Here is a 21,923-nt window from a genome sequence, read left to right as displayed (position 1 = left end):
TGGGTTGGGAGTGGGCAAGATTGGATGACGGAACTGGCTGCATCTCAAGCTATTGGAACGGTTTGTCTAAGCCTGTCCTCTTCCCCTCACCTGGGAAACAACCCACTTCATGCCCCTTACCAAGTGGGCGGAAACCTGAGACTGTCGTCCTGAACTTCGCCCAGCGGTTGGATTCAGAATAGCTAAATCGCCCTCACAACCGCTGGATTGACCCCCCCCAATTGCCTTGAATCTGTCACTTTAAGAAAAACGACGTTATCCTATTTCTGTTACTCATGCCTGTTCCGGAGGGTTGCTCTCTACACGCTAAGTCTGAGCTGTGACCCGGAAGTAGAGGCAGCTTGGGGCGAGAGTGCGGGTTTGAGGTCCGGCACTAAAACGGGGCGGGCCGAAAGGGGCGTGCTTTGGTGGCAAACTGTCGCTGTAGCCCTGGGAAGTCCACGCCTCCACCCTTTTCCCCGCCTCCTGTAACTCACTGGGAGAGTATTGTGCCAATTAATTCCGCCATTACCCAGTGGCCACTCAACTATCCCTTCGGTTCCGCCCAGTGGTGTCAACTGGGTTGACAACGCCTAAGTGTGCGCATGCGTTCCAGCGCTACCGCTTTTGGACCTTTCTTCTTTTAGACCGGGACTCTGCGCACGCCCAAAGGGCTCCCCCGCGTCTTAGCGCTCTACCACCTTCCTGCGCGTGCGTCGGGTTTTCTGCCTTCAACTTTTCCTTTTCCGGGTCCCAACTAGGCCTGTCGGGCGCATGCGCCACTGCTGGCTGGCGGCTCGCTGCTCCTTCCGGCCTCCCCCTGGGGCCGGGTCCCGCAGTAGCCGGGCGAGCGCTGAGACCGAAGCGAGTGACCTGTAACCCCGGAAGTGGACCTCAGGGTCCCGGGGCTCTCCCCGGGCCGGAGCCGAGGGAGCCGTCGCCTGCACCCTCGGAACACCCACCCCACGCCCATCTCTGGATGCCGCCGACGGGTGTCCGGCCCGTGCCCCGCGCTTGTCTACCGGCTCGGCCCCTCGGAGCAGTTCTGGGCCGGGGGTGGGGGCCTGGACCCCGCCCCTGATGAGGCTCCACCCCCGCGTCCAGGCCTCGCACCGCTGACTGCCCGGGTCGGCCCCGCCCCCTGCCCGCCCCCTCGCCCGGCAGACCCCTCTCCCCGGCTGGGGGAGGCCATGGCGTGAGCGCGAGGCCGGGCCCCGGGGCCCTCGGGCGCCAGGCGGGGCATGGACCAGCGGCCGCCCCCATGAGGGTCCCGGGAGGGGGGCGCGCGCAGCAGCGGCGGGGCCATGGGGTCGCAGGTATTGCAGATCCTGCGCCAAGGGGTGTGGGCCTCGCTCACTGGCGGTTGGTTCTTCGACCCGCACCAGAGCACCTTCTCCAACTGCTTCCACCTTTACGTCTGGATCTTTCTGCTCACCTTTCCTTTTTTGCTGTACATGGTGAGATGCTGCCGCCACTTGTAACTCCCGTCGGGGAAAGGGAGGGCAGATGTCACGGAGGGGTGCCAACCTGGCAGGGATTCGGCGCTGTGGGGGTGGAGAGAGGACTCACTGCAGAGTGTGGGGTATATGGAGGAGTGGCCAAATTATTCCTTAATTGGGTTGGGTGACCTTGAGCCTCTCAATTGATTTCTCTGCAGTGAGAGGATAGAACTCCTTGACAGGGTTCTTGTACCAGTTGTAAGGGATGGGTGAGGAGGTCTTGTGAATTTGTGAAAGCTGGCTGTGACTGTGGTGGTAGGTCTACCCCGTGGGGAGAGGGGACAGGGCTGCGTGAGGAGGAACCTGACTTGCTGCTGCCTCCAGGTCCTGCCCCCCAGCGTGATGGTGGCCGGTGTGTACTGCTTCGTGGTGGCTGTCATCTTCACTACCATCAAGACTGTGAACTATCGGCTACATGCTATGTTCGATCAGGGCGAGATTGTGGAGAAGCGCAACTCGACCATGGGGGAGCCAGAGGAGGAGCCTGCGCAGGGGGACAGCAGTCTGCCCAGGTGAGTGGGGGAGGGGCTGTGTTGGGAATTAAGGGGTCTTAGTGCCTGGGCTTAAGCCTCGGAGCCTTAGGGACATTGACTTCAGGAGCAGGTGAGCACCTGTTCTGTGGTCAGCCCCAGACTTGTGAGAGGACCCTTGAGAAGAGAGGAGTGCTGGGGATAGCGGAGGAAATATAATCTCAAGGGAGGGGGAGGTTAGCTGAAAGTTGATGCTTTTCTTCACTGCTAGGGACCCTGGTGTGGAGATGACAGTGTTTCGGAAAGTGAGTTCCACACCTCCGGTACGCTGTAGCTCCCAGCATTCTGTGTTTGGCTTCAACCAGGTCTCGGTGAGTGGTCCCTACCCTCGGCCTGTCCCACTCCTCTCCTGGGAGCCTGTCCCCACTGGGGTATGTCCCGAGCCTACTTCTTACTCTGTTCCTTCCATTTCTCTCTTTGTCTGCTCAGGAGCTGCTGCCCCGGATGGAGGACTCTGGGCCCCTCAGAGGTAGGTGGCTGCTGGCTGTGTGGAATGAGAGGGCACCCCGATGTCTTGAAATCCTGCTGACACCTGTGGGGCCATGGTTGCAGACATCAAGGAGCTGGTGCGTGAGCAGGGCAGCAACAATGTGATCGTGACCTCAGCGGATCGAGAGATGCTGAAGCTAAGCTCACAGGAGAAACTGAGTGAGTGGGCATGATCTGGCAGGGGCTTGTGGGGAGGATTGGCTATCTTGTCTTCGAGTCACCCCAACTTTTGCTTCCCCAGAGCTCTCTTTGTCCTTCAGGATGGGGCCTTCTCGTTGTCCTGCCCCAGCTGGGCTCTGGGGAAGTGGTGGCCACAGGATCCCCTTAGTGGCTGGTTCCTTTTGCAGCATGCCTTTTCCTCATCTTGTCTTCCTTTTTTCTGATAGTTGGAGACCTTCCCCAGACACCCCCAGGGGCTGCCCCAGACCCCTCTCTCCCCAGCACAGACTCTTCAGAACGTTCTCCCTTGGCTGGGGATGGAGCCCCCTGGAGTGGGAGCAGTGTGGCCGACACTCCCATGAGCCCCCTTCTGAAGGGGAGCCTCAGCCAGGAGCTGAGCAAGAGCTTCCTGACCCTGACCCGGCCTGAGCGGGCCCTTGTGAGGACCAGCAGTCGACGGGAACAACACCGGGGAGCAGGCGGCTACCAGCCCCTGGACCGGCGGGGCTCCGGTGAGCCCACGCCCCAGAAAGCGGGCTCCTCGGATTCCTGCTTCAGTGGCACTGACAGGGAGACGTTGAGCAGCTTCAAGAGCGAGAAGACCAACTCAACCCATCTGGACAGCCCCCCCGGTGGGCAAGCCCCCGAGGGCAGCGACACAGACCCCCCGTCTGAGGCTGAGCTGCCCGCATCACCAGATGCCGGAGTCCCCTCTGATGACACGCTGCGTTCCTTTGACACAGTCATAGGAGCAGGGACGCCACCGGGCCCAGCTGAGCCACTCCTGGTTGTGCGGCCCAAGGACTTGGCCTTGCTACGGCCCGCCAAGCGGCGGCCCCCCATGCGAAGACACTCCCCGCCTGGCCGTGCCCCTCGGCGGCCCCTGCTTGAAGGTGGGGGCTTCTTTGAGGACGAAGACACCAGCGAGGGCAGCGAGCTGAGCCCAGCCTCCAGCCTCCGCTCTCAGCGCCGCTACAGTACTGACAGCTCTTCTTCCACTTCCTGCTATTCCCCCGAGAGCCCCCGTGGTGCAGCAGGGGGACCCCGGAAGCGACGGGCCCCCCATGGGGCTGAGGAGGGGGCTGCTGTGCCCCCCAAGCGGCCCTACGGGACCCAGCGGACGCCTAGTACCGCCAGCGCCAAAACGCATGCCCGCGTGCTGAGCATGGATGGGGCCGGGGGTGATGTCCTAAGGGCCCCCCTGGCTGGCTCCAAGGCTGAGCTGGAGGCCCAGGCGGGGGTGGAGCTGGCTTCTGGTGAGCCTGCTCTGCTGCCCGCTGAGGCCCACAGGGGACCTGCTGCCAACCAGCCCGGCTGGCGGGGGGAGCTGCAAGAGGAAGGTGCTGTGGGGGGAGGTGAGTGCCCGCTCTGCTGGGGGCGTGGGGGCGGTGAACTAGGTAGAGGCTTGGGTTTGGACCAAGGCCAGGCTGGAGTGGAGCTGGTCAGAGTTGGCTCGGCCTCTGTCTCAGGCAGCAGGTGGATGTGGACTGAGTGGTTGAGTGATGTCTGCTGAACCCCTCAGATGAGCAGGGCTGGGAGATCTCAGACACCTGGCTCCAGGTCCTGCAGTTAGCACAGAGCCCCGTGCATCGGGGACTCTGAGCGTCCACATTCATTCTCCTGGGCCACCAGCGGGGCAGGGCAAGAGTGTGTCCTTATTTCCAAATGTGGAAACTGAGGCACAAGCGGTTAGGTGACCTGGCTAGGCCCCGGAGGCAGGACATGGTTGGATTAGGCCTGACCTGATCAGGAGCAGCTGCCAGCGCCCCCCCCCGCCCCCGTGTCCGAGGCTGTGTTCGAGCCTCTGTGGCTTATGCACGGGGCCTCTCCCTGGGCAGCAGCTGACGAGACTGGCAAGCGGGACCGCACGAGCAGTGTGCGGCGGACTCAGGCCATCCGCAGGCGCCACAATGCGGGCAGCAACCCCACCCCTCCAGCCTCTGTCATGGGCTCGCCGCCCAGGTGAGCCCCTGCCGGTCGGTCGGAGGGGTGGCGGGGGCCGGTGGCTCTGAGTGGCGCTGACCCGCGGGCTGGCCCCTCCTCAGCAGCCTGCAGGAGGCTCAGCGCAGCCGGGCTGCCTCTCACTCCCGGGCGCTGACGCTGCCCTCCGCCCTGCACTTCGCTTCCTCCCTGCTGCTCACGCGCGCCGGCGCCACCGTGCACGAGGCCTGCACCTTTGACGACACGTCCGAGGGTGCCGTGCACTACTTCTACGACGAGAGCGGTGAGCCCCTCCCCGAGTTCCAGGGGCCCGGCACCCCCTCTCCCCCCTGCCGAGGGTTGTCGTCGTCCCAGTGGCAGTGCTCGCGCTGTTGGCCACGGGCCACCCGCTCAGCCCGTGGTGACTGCTTTCCCTGTGCTGCCCGCCATCAAACCTGCAGTCTCTCTGGGACGTGGGTGGCCTCATTATCTGCTCTGCCTGTGAGGAAGCTGAGGCACGGCCTGAAGTCACAGCTGAGCAAGTGGCAGAACAGGGACCCGAACCCAGGGCGGGCTGACCTGCAGGCCCTCTCCTCCCCAGCTCGGAGTTCCTAGGGGCTGGGCTGCCATCCAGGGGAACTCCTCACTGGGTGGTCCATGTGGGTGAGGCCTCCGCGCCCCTGTCCCTGACGTGCTGCCTTGTGTCCCGTACCCCTGGCCCAGGTGTGCGGCGTTCCTACACCTTTGGCCTAGCTGGAGGCGGCTACGAGAACCCTGTGGGGCAGCAGGGGGAGCAGGCAGCCAATGGAGCTTGGTGAGTCTCCAAGCTGGGGCTCTCCTGGCCAGCAGCCTGGCAGGTTGCCGTTTCTGGGGATTTTTTCATTTTCTTTGCTGTGCCGGGGCAGGGACAGCTCAGAACCTTCAGGAGAAGAGAGGGGGAAGCAGCAAAGGGCAGGCGTACGGGGATCCTTTGACCCTGTAGGAACGTGACGTTTCTGGGCAGGAGGCTTCCAGGAAGCCCAGGGCCTGGGAGGCAGGCACTTCTGCCACTGGCTTCCTCTGGATCCTCTCTGATCCTCTTGGGTATCTGAGCAGCCCCCTGAGAACCCCAGTTATGGCCTGACTTTGGCCTTAGTCCCGCCACTGTCCTGGGGCTCTCCAGTGGCTCCGATCTTCATGGCTGCTGTTCCTACAGGGATCGCCACTCGCATTCCTCCAGCTTCCACTCGGCCGATGTCCCTGAGGCAGCGGGTGGCCTGAACCTGCTGCAGCCGAGGCCCGTGGTTCTGCAGGGCATGCAGGTGCGCCGTGTGCCCCTGGAGATCCCGGAGGTGAGGAGCCAGTGGTCAGGGAAGGACCTGTAGGAGGGGCCGCAGCGGCAGGGGGCACAGGGCAGGTCGCGGAGCCCAGGTGCCGAGAGGGACAGGCCGCTCAAGTGAGGGCTCTGGGGGCCCGCGTTTGTGTCCTGACCTTTGATGGCTGGCTCTGGGTCTCTGTGGCTCAGGGAGTCGTTCGTTCATTTATTCAACAAGTGTGTATGGAGTATCTTTTTTATTCTGGAGAGGCCCACAGGGAGCGGGGAGGGCGGGTCTCTGCGGTGAAACCCGCAGAAGAGGTCAGCTTACCCGGCCGTGGCCTGGCGCTCCGTGTGCTGGGCCTGGGCGCGTGGCATGGCTCCCGGCACTCTGTCCCTGCTCGTTAGCATAACCTCCCGTTTCACTGTGAAAGCGTCCCGCTTTGGATAATAATTTATGCGGTCAGTCTAGGAACAACAGAAGCGTTAAGGACGTGCAAGACGCAGACTCTAGAATTTAAAGAATTATGGTAAAAGAAAAGGGGCACCCACACACCTAACGCTCAGGGTCAGAGAACACATGCAGGGCCCAGAAGCCCCACGTGCCCCTTTCTGATGCACTTACTCTCCTTAGTTGTCACACAGGAGGGGCACCATGGTCCTGACACAGCCGATGGCCACATCCACAGAGGCAGGGGCCGTGTATCTTTGGCTCTGTATGGTATCCCCAAGGCCTGGCACAGGGCCAGGCCCATAGCTTGCCCCCTAAGTATTTGCTGAATGAAGGGCACAAGAAAGTCCAAGAGATTGAGTAGCTTGCCTAGGGCCTCACAACACGGCCATTGGCACCCAGGCCTGTCGTCAGGGCTGGTGCTCTATGTGTTCAGCGTGGGGTGGTCAGAGTGACCCATGATGGCTCTGTCCAGGAGGACGGTACCATTTGTACTGGGTCCCAAAGGACAGGGTGGACTTCACTGAGCCCAGGAAGAGGCAGGAGAGGCTGCCTCAGTGGGGAGGACAGACATGGGCGCTGGCGACTCTGGCCCTCGGCAGCCCCAGCAGTCCCCAGCAGCCATTGAGCCATGTCCCGGGGACCTGGAGAGAGGAGCGCGCCTTTGTGATGGAGCAGCAGGACAGGCCACAGGGCCACTAGGTGGCGGGGACTTTCTTTCTGTGCTGGAGGAGATGGCTGACAAGCCAGTGTGCACCGGGAAGGGGAGTGGTGGCAGTGGCCCGTGTTGGGGGGCGAGGGGCTGATGGCTGCGGCTGTGGGGACCGCAGTTTGACCTGCTGGACCAGGACTCCCTGCACGAATCCCAGGAGCAGACGCTGATGGAGGAGGCGCCGCCGCGGGCCCAGCACAGCTACAAGTACTGGCTCCTTCCTGGCCGCTGGACATCCGTGCGCTATGAGCGGCTGGCCCTCCTGGCCCTGCTGGACCGGTGAGTGCCTGGCCCCGGGCCTTCCGGACCCTCTAAACGTGTGGAGCCCATCACGGCATCAGAGAACCTAATGGCGGGGGCCACTGAAGGCGCCTCAGGGGCTGAGGTCTGACTAGGTGGGGTTTGACTAGGTCCTTCTGGGGTATAAAGAGGTGGCCGAGTGGATGGTGCTCTAGTTACTCCCTGTCCAAAAGCCCTGCTCCCAGCTGTTCCCATCCAGTCTGTTGCTTTTGTTTGCTTCAGTGTTAAGAGTTGATGAAATTGAGAGCTGTCACCTAAAAAAGCTCATAAACGCTTTATCTGAGTCTTCCCATTTCTTAGGGGTAATTGAGGACCAGGAAGCCAGAGAGGGAAGTCAGATGACTTTTGTTATCTGCGTGGATGGCTTGGGCCTAGAACCTGTGGCCCGGCTTCCCACACTCTGGATTTCCTCCTGGCACTGCAGTGGGCGTGTGTCGGGCCCCGCCTGTGTGCATGGCACGGCCTGTTTGATTGGGCATGCGCGAGCCACAGACAGGCAAGCCCCTCAGTGGTGGCCCTTGGAGCCTCAGGGTCTGGAAGGGGCGAAGATCGGGATGCAGGGCAGCAATGGGGTAGCTTCCGGGAGCAGGGGCCACCCGGCCCCGTCCTTGAAAGGGATAGGTTCGCATATCTAGAGGAGGAGGGGGGTGGTCTGGGCACAGGCTCAGAAGTGGGCCTTTGTGGCTGGGTCTTGCCCTCCTCCCCACTCCACCTGCCTTCGTCCCACTAGCCGGGAAGGAGATGGGTGTGCCCTGACCCTGCTGTCTCTCCAGGACTCGGGGGCTGGTGGAGAACATACTCGGCATTGGCCTGAGCAGCCTCGTCGCCTTCCTGGGCTACCTGTTGCTGCTCAAGGGCTTCTTCACGGATATTTGGGTCTTCCAGTTCTGCTTGGTCATCGCCTCCTGCCAGTATTCCCTGCTGAAGGTCAGGCCTTGCTCCTTGCGTTTCCTTCCCTCGCCCACCTCTTTCCAGATATCTCCGTGCCCGCAACCTGTTTTGAGGGGTGTGAGCTCGAAAGCAGAGAAGGTGCTTAAGATCCCCTGTAGTCAGCCTCCCATCTTACCCATGAGAGAACCGAGGCTCAGAATGGTGTAGGGTCCTGCCCTGGCCACCCCTGACAGTCCGGTGGTGGAACTGAGCAGGTCCTGGGGTCTCTGACCCTCCCTTGGGCTCTGGCTCTCATTGCCAACGTAGCTGCTGTCTCTTCCAGAGCGTCCAGCCTGATGCGGCATCTCCCATGCACGTGAGTACCAATGCCTTTCCCCACGAGGCTCGGGCGTGGGCCGTGGGTAGGGGCTGAGACAGGTGTGGAGGAGTCTGGGAGAGGCAGGGCTCCCTTACCACCCCTGTGGCCTCAGATCCTCAGTCCTGCTGCCCTCACCCTGCCAGGCTTTCTATCTTGGATCCAGGGCCATGGGCAGGGCACAGGAGCATGCATGAGCCTGTGTGTGTGTGCGTGGACGTGCGTGCGGGGTGGTCAGCTGGGGAGACCTGGACCCTCACTGTCCTGCTTCCCAGGGCCACAACTGGGTGATCGCATATAGCCGGCCTGTCTACTTCTGTATCTGCTGTCTGCTCATCTGGCTGCTGGACGCCCTGGGCTCAGCTCAGCCCTTCCCCCCCGTCTCCCTGTACGGCCTCACGCTCTTCTCCGCCTCCTTCTTCTTCTGTGCCCGTGACGTGGCCACCGGTGAGATCGGGCAGCGTTGAGGTGGCCCGGGGGAGTGAGGGCCCAAGGGTGACGGGCCAAGGGGTGGCCTGCAGGCTGACCGACCGGACCTTTGCTTTCCCTCCCTGACAGTGTTTACCTTGTGCTTCCCGTTCGTCTTCCTCCTGGGCCTCCTGCCCCAGGTCAACACTTGCCTCATGTACCTGCTGGAGCAGATAGATATGCACGGCTTCGGGGGCACAGGTATGGGGCCCATAGGTGGCTTGGGGGTCGGGAGGCAGCGTGGGGCCCAGAAGGGGCTGTGGCTTAGTTATGTGGCTCCAGCCTTTTGCTGATCTTTCTCCTCTGTTTATACTGTGGATCTCAAGAGCCCATCTCTTCCCTCCTCTTCCCCCCAAGCAAGTGGTTTAAACCCAAGAATGCCAGAAGCTCTGAGGACCTCTCAGGGCTCAGGGAGCAGACAGCAGTGGGCTGGGGATGGGTCCCAGGGAGGTTAGCCTGTGGGAATTGAGGGGCAGCGGGGTGGGGGTGAGGTGGGATGCCAGCAGGTAGGAGTTGGTCTTTACCTGCTCTTTCTCCCCCCTCACAGCTGCCACCAGCCCGCTCACGGCAGTCTTCAGCCTGTCCCGCAGCCTGCTTGCTGCTGCCCTGCTCTATGGTTTCTGCCTTGGGGCCATCAAGGTAGGGATGACCTGTGGGGTGGGGGGCATGCTGAGGCCCAGGGGGGTCATTGGGACAGGACTGTGAATTGGGATCAGCAGTGGCTTCTCCCATGGGGGGACCCCCCCAGCGCCCCCCACGCTTACCCTTGCCTCCCTTGACCAGCATGGGTTCTCTCCCCAGACTCCTTGGCCGGAGCAGCACGTCCCTGTCCTCTTCTCGGTCTTCTGTGGCCTCCTGGTGGCACTGTCCTACCACCTGAGCCGTCAGAGCAGTGACCCCACTGTGCTCTGGTGGGTGCCCGCATGTGCCTGTCCGTGCGCATGTGTGTGTTTGTGTGAGTGTGCATGGCAAGAGTTGGCGGTGGGGATCTGTGCACGTGCCTGTCACCAGCTGACCCTGGAGCCCGCGGGAGGAGGGGCGGCTTCCGCAGACCCGAGCCCCTGCCTTTTCTCACTCACCCCAGGTCCCTGATCAGGAGCAAGCTCTTCCCTGAGCTGGAGGAGCGGAGCTTGGAGACGGCTCGGGCTGAGCCCCCAGACCCACTGCCAGACAAGATGCGCCAGTCGGTGGTGAGAGGCTGGAGCGTGGGGTTCTAGTCTCGGGGCGGAGGGCTGCCAGGGTGCAGTCGGCCCCGGGCTGGCGGGCACCCACACTCGTGTGTCCCGGCCTTGCAGCGTGAGGTCCTGCACTCTGACCTGGTGATGTGTGTGGTGATTGCCGTGCTCACCTTCGCCGTCAGCGCCAGCACCGTCTTCATCGCCCTGAAGGTTCGTGTGGCCTGGGCCACCCCTGCCCCCTCGCTCTTTGCAGGAGCCTGCTTAGCTTGAGGGCCCCTGGCTGCCATGGCCTCATGTCCTTCTCCGCCCAGGCCCGTGCCCCGGCCCCGTGGGCTCCGTGGCCCACTCGCCTGGGCTGAGCCTCCGGCCTCCCCCTCTTGCAGTCGGTGCTGGGCTTCGTGCTGTACGCGCTGGCCGGGGCCGTGGGCTTCTTCACGCACTACCTGCTGCCGCAGCTCCGCAAACAGCTGCCCTGGTTCTGCCTGTCGCAGCCTGTGCTGAAGCCGTCTGAGTACAGCCAGTATGAAGTGCGCGGTGAGTGCCTGCCCCGGGGCGCTGGGGTCCCTCCGCCCCTCCTGCCCCTGTTGGGGGGCGGGGTACATGCAGCCTGGTGAGAGCTCAGAGTGCCAGCAGGGGGCAGCCTCTGCCCATGCCCCCGGTCCCCGCAGCAGCCCCGCCTGCCCTCCTGTCCTGCCTGCTGCGCCCCGGCCAGGCCCCTGCTTGCCTCTCACGCTGGCTGCCCGCCCTGCTCTTTCTCTGCTCCTCTTGCTTTCTGTGGGGAGATGGAGGATGTAGAATTCCAAGGCCCTAAAGGGTTCTGTCGTCTGGAAGGATTGACTGGTTGCCCATAGACTAGGTCTGCCAGGCCGATTTTCATTTGGGCTGTGTGATAAAGCGCCTCTAAGCCTCGGGTTCGTCACCTGGATCTGTTACACGAAGTTCCACATGCCCTGTTCTGCGTAAGCGATGAAAGATTTTGCTCACTGGGCCGGCGTTCCCACGTGGCTACAGTCAGCTCAAGCCGGGGGGCCAGTGACCCGTGATGAAGGGGCTGTAGCTCGAGGTCACCGTGTGTGTGGGCCTCACCCAGCCTGCCTTGGCTCCAGCGGGCATCGGGGATGTCCTCATTAGGTTTGTTTTTCCACACAGCAGAATGGGCAAGGCGTGTGCCCTGAGACCCTGAATGTCCTGCTCGGGCCTCCTCGCACTCATTTGAGCTGCCACAAAGTCTCTGGGGACCCGCAGAGCCGCGGTTTGCCTTCCCTCCAGGCCCCCTCCAGGCGTGCACCTGACCTGGCCCAGCAGTGGGAGGGGAGCGCGGAGGGTCAGCAGTCCTGCCTCCCGTTGCAGGCGCTGCGCAGGTGATGTGGTTTGAGAAGCTGTATGCCAGCCTTCAGTGCATCGAGAAGTACCTCATCTACCCTGCCGTGGTGCTCAATGCCCTCACGGTGGACGCCCATGCCGTCGTCAGCCACCCGGATAAGTTCTGCCTCTAGTGAGGACCGCCCCCCCGCCCCCCACCATCCCCGTCTGCATTCCCACGGGACACGTGGGACACCGAAGCCCACAGAGGGAATGACGCCTGCCTCAGTTGCCCCAGCAAGCATGCAAAAGCAGTTCTCGAGCTCCTGACGCTCTCTGTTGAGACAGTTGCCTCTTTGAAAACAGATGTGTCTCCCAGATGTGTCTCTAAAGGGGGACCCCTTTAGAGAGCAGAGACTGAGCGTCCCTCGCCCACAAGAGCAGGGCCCAGCTCGGCGGAGCCCAGGCCAAGGCCGGGGAGGGATAGGCCCCGACCCCCTCTGCACCCCCGCGAGTCCCACCTGCCACCTAATGCCTGTTCCTCATCCACAGCTGCCGGGCGCTGCTGATGACGGTGGCTGGGCTGAAGCTGTTGCGCTCAGCCTTCTGCTGCCCACCCCAGCAGTACCTGACCTTGGCCTTCACTGTCCTGCTCTTCCACTTCGACTACCCACGCCTCTCCCAGGGCTTTTTGCTCGACTACTTCCTCATGTCCCTGTTCTGCAGCAAGGTGAGTTGGCGGCCATGTTGCCGGCTCTAGGCTGTGCGGCGGGAGTAGAACCTGTCTGCGTTGGCAGCGGGGAGAACTCCCCCAGGGGCCTGCAGCCCTGTAGTTGCTGCCCCACATCGGCCCCGCCGTGGGCCTTTGCAGCGCATGCCCCAGGGGCACAGAGGAAGCTGTGGTTCAAAGCACCAAAGTGACATGCCTCGGGTCCCTCAGAGAATTGGTGACCAGCCAGGACTTGAATCCAGGTCTGTCTGACTTCGCTGCCTGTTCTCGGAGTCATGGCCCTTCACCACCTTCCTCGTGAGCAGTTACTAGGTAGTCAAGACTTGGCCTTGCCCTCTGGAAACCAGCCTCTGTGCTCTGCCCCTTGGCCGGCCACAGCCCTGGGGAGCAGTTAAGAGCTGAGTTTCAAAAGCCTCTGGGGCCTGGATAGATCTAGACTGCTCTGCCACACTGTGGGACCCCCTGGTGTGGGGTTCAGTGGGGGAATCACTGAACAAAGAGCCATTCCCTGACACTGTACCGGAGGCCTGTGGTGGTGTCTGCCATGAGACCCCAGCATGGCCCTGAGCCATTTTCTCTTTTACATGGGCATTCTAGTCTGGCTTCTGGTCTGGTCCAGGATGGTAGAGATCCAAACTGTGCCCCCCTCGGAGGGCGGGGCCCGACTCAACTTTCAATATCATGGTCGAGGCCCAGCCTCATCACTGACTTATGGCTTGAGCAAGTCGTCATCCTACCCTGCTTTTTCTGAACTTTCTCATCTGCAAAATGGGGCAAGAACAGGAAGCTCCCAGGGTGGTCCCGCCAATAGTCGGCTAACGTTCCCTTAGAGGGTCTGCTAACAATAACAGGTGCTTTGAGCCAGGTCCAGAGAGAAAGGGCTGGGAGTGATGTTGAGCTTGACTCCCACACGGGCAGCCACTGGGGTAGCCCTGAGGCTCTGTATGGGTCCTTGGCTGACCCCACCTCTGTGAGTGACCTGCGTATCTTTTCCTTTTCCCTCTCCGACCCTGCCAGCTGTGGGATCTGCTGTACAAGCTGCGTTTTGTGCTGACCTACATCGCACCCTGGCAGATCACCTGGGGCTCTGCTTTCCACGCTTTCGCCCAGCCCTTTGCCGTGCCTCGTACCCAGCCTGCTGCCCGCGGCCTGGGCGGGGGGGGGGGGGGCGGCGTGTGGGGAGGACGGTGGCCTGGATGGGGGCACGCGGGGCAGGTTGATGAGAGTTAAAGGGTGGTGAGGGAGGCTAGGGAGGGTCCTGTGTGCCCGCCACCTCCTTGACTCGTGCCCAGACTCGGCCATGCTGTTCGTTCAAGCTCTGCTCTCGGCACTTTTCTCCACGCCACTCAACCCCCTGCTGGGCAGCGCCGTCTTCATCATGTCCTACGCGCGGCCCCTCAAGTTCTGGGAGCGCGACTACAAGTGAGTCTCGAGGGAGCAGGCGGGTCACCCAGAGGGGCCTCGGAAGGTAGGGGAGCTTGGAGCCCCGGCGGGGCGCAGAGAGAGGCCGCAGCAGGGATGCAAGTGCTTGGGCATGGCGGGCTTCAGGTGGCTGATCTGATGAGTGCAAAACCTGAGTCCGTCCAAGCCTCAGGCTCATCCCCTGTTCTTCCTGGCTGTGTGGTCCTGGGGGAGTCCCCTCACGTCCCGGAGCCTCGGCCTCCTGTGAAATGGGACTCTCATGGCATCTGCCCAGAGAACAGGGGTGTGGGCTCCGAGGCCGCAGTGGTGGGCTGGCGGGGATCCTCTTTGGAACCTGTCGGCCGACTATGTTTGTCATTCTGTCTGAACAGCACTAAACGTGTGGATCATTCCAACACCCGCCTGGTCACACAGCTGGATCGGAACCCCGGTGTGTACTCGGCCACCTGGGGGCCTTTAGGGCAGCGCCTCCCTGGGGAGGGGGCCTCGCTCGTCATTTTGTCCATTTGTCTGTCTGTCCTGGGTCTCAGGCGCTGACGACAACAACCTCAACTCCATCTTCTACGAGCACTTGACACGCTCGCTGCAGCACACGCTGTGTGGGGACCTGGTGCTGGGCCGCTGGGGCAACTATGGCCCCGGCGACTGCTTTGTCCTGGCCTCCGACTACCTCAACGCCCTGGTGCACCTCATCGAAGTCGGCAATGGCCTCGTCACCTTCCAGCTGCGTGGCCTTGAGTTCCGGGGTGAGCCTCGGGGCCTGGGCCTGACGTTTCATAGCGTGTGAGGGCTGGGTTCTAGTCCAGCCCTGCCCTGGTTTGCGCGGTGACCTTGAACAAGGCACTCTTCCTCCCTAGGCCTGGGTTTCCCAGTATGAGTGGTGAGGTGGCAGGGTCTCCTTCGGCCAAGCCGTGTCCCTGTCCTGACTCTGGGTCCACAGGGACCGAACAGGCTGTTCTGGCAGAAGCGTGGGCCTGGAGCTCTGGGTTCTCCCATCAGCTGCCCCTGACCTGCTCTCGGTCTTGGGCTTGGCTCAGGTTGGGTGCCACATAAAGTCCCTGGTGGGTGAGCTAGTAGCTCTTTGACCTCAGGAAGACGCACATGCTGGATGTCAGCCTCGGAAGAGGCCTCTGAGGGTACAGAGGGGCTCGAGGCACAGCTCACGAGTACTGTGAACCTGAGCAGGTCACTTCTATGAGTTTCAGTCTTTGCCGTGGCCTTTGGGACTCTGGAGGAGGAAGGGTCGTGCATTTAGTAACGGTTGCTCCCGGCATCCCCAGGCAGGGAACGGTGAAGACCTGGGCACTTGCTAGGGGGAAGGCGGGCAGGGAGGTCCCGGTGGCCCCCTGACTGGGCGCCGCGCACCTGCAGGTACATACTGCCAGCAGCGCGAGGTCGAGGCCATCACGGAGGGCGTGGAGGAGGATGAGGGCTGTTGCTGCTGTGAGCCCGGCCACCTGCCGCGGGTCCTGTCCTTCAATGCCGCCTTCGGGCAGCGCTGGCTGGCCTGGGAGGTGACGGCCAGCAAGTATGTGCTGGAGGGCTACAGCATCAGCGACAATAACGCGGCCTCCATGCTGCAGGTCTTTGATCTCCGCAAGATCCTCATCACTTACTACGTCAAGGTACGGCAGGCGGGTGGCTGGGCAGCAGGGGTCCCTGTTAACGATCGCTCACTGACCGGGAGCATCCTGAGTGTCATCTTCTGGTTGGTGGGAACCGGTTTGCCCAAGGGAAGCAGAGGCCTTCGAGAGTTTAAGCATTCTCCAAGATGCCACCCACCGCGGGACAGCAGGCCTCAGGGGCCCTGGCAGCTTGTGTGTGGCTGCAACAGTGGGGCGTGGGGGGGCGGGGCTCGCTGTCACCCTCCTCTGGAAGATGCACCTTGGACAGTGAGTACGGGGGGCAGGTGGGCAGCGTGGGCAGGGATCCCCTCGCTGGGCTGCTGGTCCTGGGAAGGACAGCTGCTGAGGCCAGCCTTCTAGACCCCCGGGAGCCCGCCCCCCTCGCATCAGCACAGAGGGACGATGATGCCAACAGTGGTAAGTGATAACCATAGGCGTGGCTGCCCAGCAGTGGTGACTACCAGGGGGCAGGCTCTGTGCCAGGCACCACTCCTGAGCTGGGTGAAGCCCATCACACCCTTCGAGAGAGATCCCGATGTCTCAGCTGTGGAAGTTGGCTGACGAAACGAAGTGATTAGCCTGAGGCCCCAGGATCAGGAGAAAGTGGCGGAGCCAAGCTCAGACCCAGGCCCGGGCCTGGTGCTCCAAGCCCCAGGCCTGGTGCTCCAAGCCCCTGCGGGCGGTGTTGAGGGCTGTGAGGCACAGTGTGGGGTCCAGTGGGAGCCCTGGACTGGGTTCTGGGAAGCCTCCTTTGGGATGTCACCTCCTTTGCTGTGCCTCAGTTTATCCCCTTGAGGAGGAGGGGTCACTGTAGTTCTGCGAGCGGACAGGAGTGATGGCCCCCAGAGGAAAGGCACCATGGCAGTGAGGTGAGGGCGGCTCCTGCCCACGTTCCCTCTGCCCTCAGCAGCTGCCCCGGGGCTCCCTGTGCGGGGCTGGGGTGGGGGGAGGCGTGCTGGGGCCCAGGGAAGCCTGCTCACCTGAGGTTCTCTCTAGGGCAGTCCTCTGCACCTCCTAGCTGTCCTCTTGTCTCCGTGGACATCCCATCTGTGGCACACACCAGAGAAGCTGTAATTCCTCTGTTGTTTTTCCCATCCACGCAGCCACCCCTAGCGAAGGGTGTGCGAGCCTCACGCCCCTCACCTTCACCAAGAAAGACGCTGTGGTCCAGACAGGGATATTCCTAGTCTCAGGTCATCTGGGGTCACAGTTCTGTCCACCTTCTTCCCCCACTGTCAGAGAAGTGCCCTTACGCAGGTCACCCTGCTGCTTCCCGCAAGCCCAGCTCAAGGCCAACGCGGCCTTCTCGTGGCCGTGCACCAGGCACCCAGCCAGGCCCGGGCTGGCAGGCCGAGATGAGCCCCGCCCCTGCCCAGTTTGCCACCCCGTGGGGGAGCTCACCGGCCACAGCCACAGCTGCCTCACAGGCTGGGCCTGGTCAGAGCAGGGTAGGGGTGTCCGGAGGACCTGGGGAATGCTCTGCCATGTGAGTTGGGGCTGCCGGGGCAGTGCCTGGTGGGGGGTGGCAACTGTTGAGGGCAGCCTCTCGGGCGTGCGTATCCCACCAGAGCTACCCTGCTGGACGTTCCTACTCCTGCTGCCTGGGGGCCCTCTGTTCGTGGCCAGCTGTAGTACCCGCCCCAGCCCTGGACTTCCCACCCTGTCCCCGGGCACGGGGCCAGCCCCATCGGCTCCATCCCAGGGTGGCACATGGAATCCCAATAACCTTCCTGGTTGCCAACTGCCAGCCTCACACTGCCCATTCGTCCTGCCCGTCTGCCTTCCAGAAGCTCTTCTCTGTTGGCTCAAACCCCTGTTCAGCAACAAGCATCCCCTGAAAGGATACAGGAGCCTCTGACTTTGGACACAGGTTACGTGCCATTGCCTTTTTTCTGAGAGGAATGCCCTGTGGCTATCAGACCTCAGCTGCCTGAAGGGACCCAGGACCCACAGGCACTTAGGCCCCACTGGCCTGTAGGCAGCCCCACTACCTCAGCCTGACCTTCCAAGGCCTCTGAGATCTGGATCCCACAGCGGAATGGTGTGGAAGGTCCTGGGGGCTCCAATCCTAGCTCAGTCTGCCCTGCTGTGTAACCTCAGGCAAGTCTGCTGTCTTTCTGAACCTCAGTCTCTTACAAATGGGGGATCTTCTGAAGCAAGCAGGCAAGCACTTGCCACAGTGCAGAACCTTCCAGGGGATGCTTAGTAAGGGGGGGCTGCTTCCTGGCAGCTTTCTCTCTTCTCCTCCCTGGCCTCGGAGAGGGGACCAGACTAGCCTGTGTAGCTTCAGGGAACTCAGAGGAGACACGAGGTGGGTGTTCTAGGTCGCATCCTGGTGCTTTCTCTTCCGTGGCTAGGGCATGACCCCAGTCACTGGCCCCAGCTCTGATGCCTGCCCTCTCCTCCCAGAGCATCATCTACTACGTGAGCCGCTCACCAAAGCTGGAGGCGTGGCTCAATCATGAGGGCATCGCAGCAGCCCTGCGGCCCGTGAGGGCGCCGGGCTACGCTGACTCGGACCCCACCTTCTCACTGAGTGTGGATGAGGACTATGACCTTCGCCTCTCCGGCCTCTCACTGCCTTCCTTCTGTGCGGTGCACCTTGAGTGGATCCAGTACTGTGCCTCCCGGCGCAGCCAGGTCCGGTCCCCACTACCCTGGGGCTGCCCCCCCGCCCCACTCCCAAGTTCTCCCTTCCCTGTACGGGTCCTCTTGCTCTCAGCCTCCCTTGGTCTGGGCCCTAGCCCCCACCGCAAGTTCCCTGTCCTGGATCTGAGTGGGGCTCTGGGGACGGGGTCCTTGTGCTGCAGCCTGTGGACCAAGATTGGAACTCGCCGCTGGTCACGCTGTGTTTTGGCCTGTGTGTGCTGGGCCGACGGGCCCTGGGGACAGCCTCGCATAGCATGTCTGCCAGGTGAGCGCCACAGGTCCAGCCGGGTCTCCTGTGTTTTCCTCTACCCTCTCCGCAAAGAGCTCTGGGCCAGCAGCCCCCAGGAACCACATCAGCCCTTCCTTAAGGGCGGCTCCTCCCTGTGGGCAAGGCGCCTCCCAGTTCTAGACCTTGTGCGTTCCTCACCACCCCGTGAGGGACCTAGACAGAGACCAACCTTGTCAGGATGGGGAAGCGGAGGCCCAGCATGAAGAATGGTCTCAGCTCAGACCCCTGTGTGGAACGCCAGAGCTCTGAAACCTTCACGCTCCCCTGTTCCTTCTCTTCCTCAGCCTGGAGCCCTTCCTCTACGGCCTGCACGCCCTGTTCAAGGGGGACTTCCGCATCACCTCCCCGCGTGATGAGTGGGTCTTTGCTGACATGGACCTGCTTCATCGTGTGGTGGCGCCCGGGGTTCGCATGGCCCTCAAGCTTCACCAGGTGGGGAGAGGTGTGCCCAGGTAGGGTGGGCATGTGGGGGATGAAGCCCCTCCACAGGGCAGGGGCCACTGACCCAGCCTCCATCCTGTTGGCCGCGCAGGACCACTTCACATCCCCAGATGAGTACGAGGAGCCGGCCGCTCTGTATGATGCCATCGCCGCCAACGAAGAGCGCCTGGTCATCTCACATGAGGGTGACCCGGCCTGGCGCAGCGCCATCCTCAGCAACACACCCTCACTGCTGGCTCTGCGCCACGTCCTGGATGACGCCTCCGACGAGTACAAGATCATCATGCTCAACCGGCGCCACCTCAGCTTCCGAGTCATCAAGGTGCGGAGGGGGGGCCCCTCCCCCCCCCCCCCGCTGGCCCCCCGGCCTCCCCGCCGGCCCCCTGGCCCGGCCCCCTGACCCTTGTGCGTGGCCGCCCGCAGGTGAACCGCGAGTGCGTCCGTGGCCTGTGGGCCGGGCAGCAGCAGGAGCTGGTGTTTCTGCGCAACCGCAACCCTGAACGTGGCAGTATCCAGAATGCCAAGCAGGCGCTCCGCAACATGATCAATTCTTCCTGTGACCAGCCACTGGGCTACCCCATCTACGTGTCGCCCCTTACCACCTCGCTGGCCGGCAGCCACCCCCAGCTGCGGGCACTGTGGGGCGGCCCCGTCAGCCTGAGTGCCATTGCCCGCTGGCTTCTGCACAGCTGGGAGAGGTGAGCCCTGCACACTGCCCTGAGCCCGTGGGGCTGAGGTCCTGGAGTGGGAAGCAGAGGCTCAGCGAGGTGAAGCAACTTCCTCCTAGGGCTCAGAGTGAGGAAGTGCTGGAGCCAGGCCTGGGCCCTCAGAGCCGACACCATCCCAGAGCTGACCCGCCTTCACGCTGCGCTCCCACAGTTGAAGGTGGCCTTTCGCCTTCAGAGCCGTCGATAATGCCTCTCTTAGAAGACCCTGCAAAGTAGATGGCAAAATCTCTTAGAGATGGGATCCTGGGGCTCAGCGATGTTAGCTGGCTTGTCCTAGAGCTGGGGACTTGCGCCTCTGCAGTCTCGGGCCCTCCCCCTGCCAACCTGTCCCCCCACCCGCCGCCCCCATCCCAGGCTTCATAAGGGCTGTGGTGCCGGCTGCAACAGCGGTGGGAACGTGGACGACTCGGACTGTGGCGGAGGCGGCGGCTTGACCTCCCTCAGCAATAACCCCCCCCTGGCACACCCCACACCTGAGAACACAGCAGGTGAGCTGGCAAGGCCGGCCTGAGCCAGTGGGCGAGAGCAGCCTAGCCGAGATCTTGACCCTCTTATCTGTCTCCCACAGGCAGTGGCGACCAACCCCTCCCTCCCGGCCCAGGCTGGGGCCCTCGGCCTTCCCTGAGCGGCTCTGGTGATGGGCGCCCTCCTCCTCTGCTGCAGTGGCCGCCCCCTCGGCTCCCTGGAGCAGCCCCTGCTTCCCCCGCCCCCACTGAGGGTCCCCGGCCCTCAAGGCCCCCTGGCCCTGGTCTCCTCAGTTCTGAGGGTCCCAGTGGGAAGTGGAGCCTGGGGGGTCGGAAGGGGCTAGGGGGCCCTGAGGCAGAGCCAGCCTCAGGGAGCCCCAAAGGAGGCACTCCCAAATCTCAGGTAAGGGTCCTGTGGAAGGCTTGCGTCCTGAGCTACTCAGGTCTGCTTTTCCACCAACCTCTCTCCCCTCTCCTAGGCGCCCCTAGACCTCAGCCTCAGCCCGGATATCAGCACCAACGCCTCCTCGCCCCTCAGAGCGGCCCAGGACATTCCTTGCTTGGACAGCAGTGCTCCTGAGAATGGCACACCCACTGGGACCCTGGGTGACTGGCCTGCCCCTGCTGAGGAGCGTGAGAGCCCGGCCGCCCAGCCCCTGCTGGAGCATCAGTACTGAGCGGCCTGGTACCCTCTGGATCCCAGCCCCAGGATTCAGCAACTTGGATCCCTGGTCTCTGGCGCCTTTGCTGGACCACAGAACTGAGTGGCTTTGGCTTCCACATCTGAATCCTCACCTCTGGCTGCCTTAGCTAGAGTATCAGAACTAAGTGGGCCAGATCTCTGACCTTGATCCCTGATCTCTCATCCCTAGTCCAGGGCCTGGGCTCCCCAAACTGAGGCAGGCAGCTTCCCAGCCAGGCCCTAAAAGCCAAACCCATGGGCTGGTCCCGCTTCGAGCCCGAGGCCAGGACTGACTTGACTTGGCCCCTGGGCCTGCACTGCCTGCAGGGGCAGCCCCCTGGCCTGGACCTGGGGCTGAAATGTGGGAAGGGTGGTTTCTTTTTTTCTTTCTTTCTTTTTTTTTTTTTTCGTGCTTCGGAGACACCAGAATTAATAACACTATTTTTGATTTTGGTTGGTGTTTTCTTTTTCTGACTGGGAATGTTTGGGTGGAGGGTAGAGGAGGGTGGCCAGGTCAGGGTAGATGAGCACAGAGAGGGGGATAAAGAATGTGGGGCTGGGTTATGATGGAGATAGTGGTAAGACCCAAGTGGGGTTCAGGTAGGCCTAGGTCCCCTTCCTCACAAGTCTATTCCTTTTTTTTTTTAATTTTTTTAAAAAGATTTTATTTACTTATTTGAGAGAGAGAGAGAATGAGAGACAGAGAGCATGAGAGGAAGGAGGGTCAGAGGGAGAAGCAGACTCCCTGCCGAGCAGGGAGCCTGATGCGGGACTCGATCCCGGGACTCCAGGATCATGATCTGAGCCGAAGGCAGTCGCTTAACCAACTGAGCTGCCCAGGCGCCCACAGGTCTAGTCCTTTTTAAACCTTGATCTGAAGTTCATTTTGTCCAGTTTCTCACCTCTATATTTTCAAAGACTTCCAGCTCATGAGGCTAGTGCCTAAAATTATCAGCCTTGACCTTGGCGAAAGCCTTTCTCTGAGCCTCAAGTTCTCCAGCTTATAAAGAGGAGAGGACACCTAAGGTGTTTTAAGAATGACAGCGTGTGGAGAGCAGGGTCTAGTGCTTAGTAAGTGCTCATAGTCACTGTTTCTGGGCACCTGCTGTGTTCTGGTGCGAGCCGAGGGGAGGGGGCTGCTAAACACTAGGAGTCCTGCTGTAACCCTCCCAGTTGGTCTGGAAGGCAGGTACACTTTTCTGCGTTTCTCAGCTGAGGCTGGAGGCGCAACAGCGCGCGGGACTGGGCCTGGCTCTGTTTGGGTGCTCGGACTGCGCGCCAGCCTTACCAACGCCTGGCCTCCAGTCCCCGCCCTCGGGGCTTCCCGCCGCGGACTGCTCCCAGGCCGGCCCCGCCTCCTCCGCGG

The 21,923-nt window shown here is 62.3% G+C and overlaps 1 protein-coding gene across 5 annotated transcripts; it reads left to right on the top strand.

The window, feature by feature from the left end:
- The first annotated feature begins 694 nt into the window (after positions 1-694).
- Positions 695-21,004, top strand: PCNX3 (pecanex 3). 5 transcript variants are annotated; one of them, XM_021685551.2, is made up of 35 exons: positions 697-1,436; positions 1,803-1,990; positions 2,220-2,319; positions 2,438-2,477; positions 2,561-2,656; positions 2,884-4,011; positions 4,498-4,618; positions 4,702-4,880; positions 5,300-5,390; positions 5,772-5,907; positions 7,152-7,312; positions 8,107-8,260; positions 8,547-8,579; positions 8,855-9,026; positions 9,138-9,248; positions 9,595-9,686; positions 9,849-9,958; positions 10,132-10,237; positions 10,343-10,435; positions 10,609-10,759; positions 11,576-11,720; positions 12,080-12,257; positions 13,275-13,383; positions 13,550-13,679; positions 14,051-14,109; positions 14,210-14,425; positions 15,051-15,304; positions 17,714-17,944; positions 18,115-18,218; positions 18,527-18,674; positions 18,775-19,005; positions 19,107-19,381; positions 19,766-19,899; positions 19,980-20,278; positions 20,355-21,004. In XM_021685551.2, exons 1-35 carry the CDS (start codon positions 1,284-1,286, stop codon positions 20,550-20,552), a joined length of 6,126 nt encoding a protein of 2,041 aa, XP_021541226.1. In that variant the 5' UTR covers positions 697-1,283; the 3' UTR covers positions 20,553-21,004. The 5 variants fall into 5 exon arrangements, with proteins under 5 accessions (XP_021541227.1, XP_021541226.1, XP_021541225.1 ...); XM_021685550.2 differs by having other exon boundaries at positions 4,495-4,618; positions 4,705-4,880; XM_044919324.1 differs by having other exon boundaries at positions 4,495-4,618; positions 7,191-7,312.
- The last annotated feature ends 919 nt before the right edge of the window (positions 21,005-21,923 follow it).

This window comes from Neomonachus schauinslandi, chromosome 11 (assembly GCF_002201575.2).
Source record: "Neomonachus schauinslandi chromosome 11, ASM220157v2, whole genome shotgun sequence".
NCBI lineage: Eukaryota > Metazoa > Chordata > Mammalia > Carnivora > Phocidae > Neomonachus > Neomonachus schauinslandi.
The sequence above is the reverse complement of the archived record's forward strand: the minus strand, read 5'-3'. Positions and strand labels throughout refer to the sequence as shown.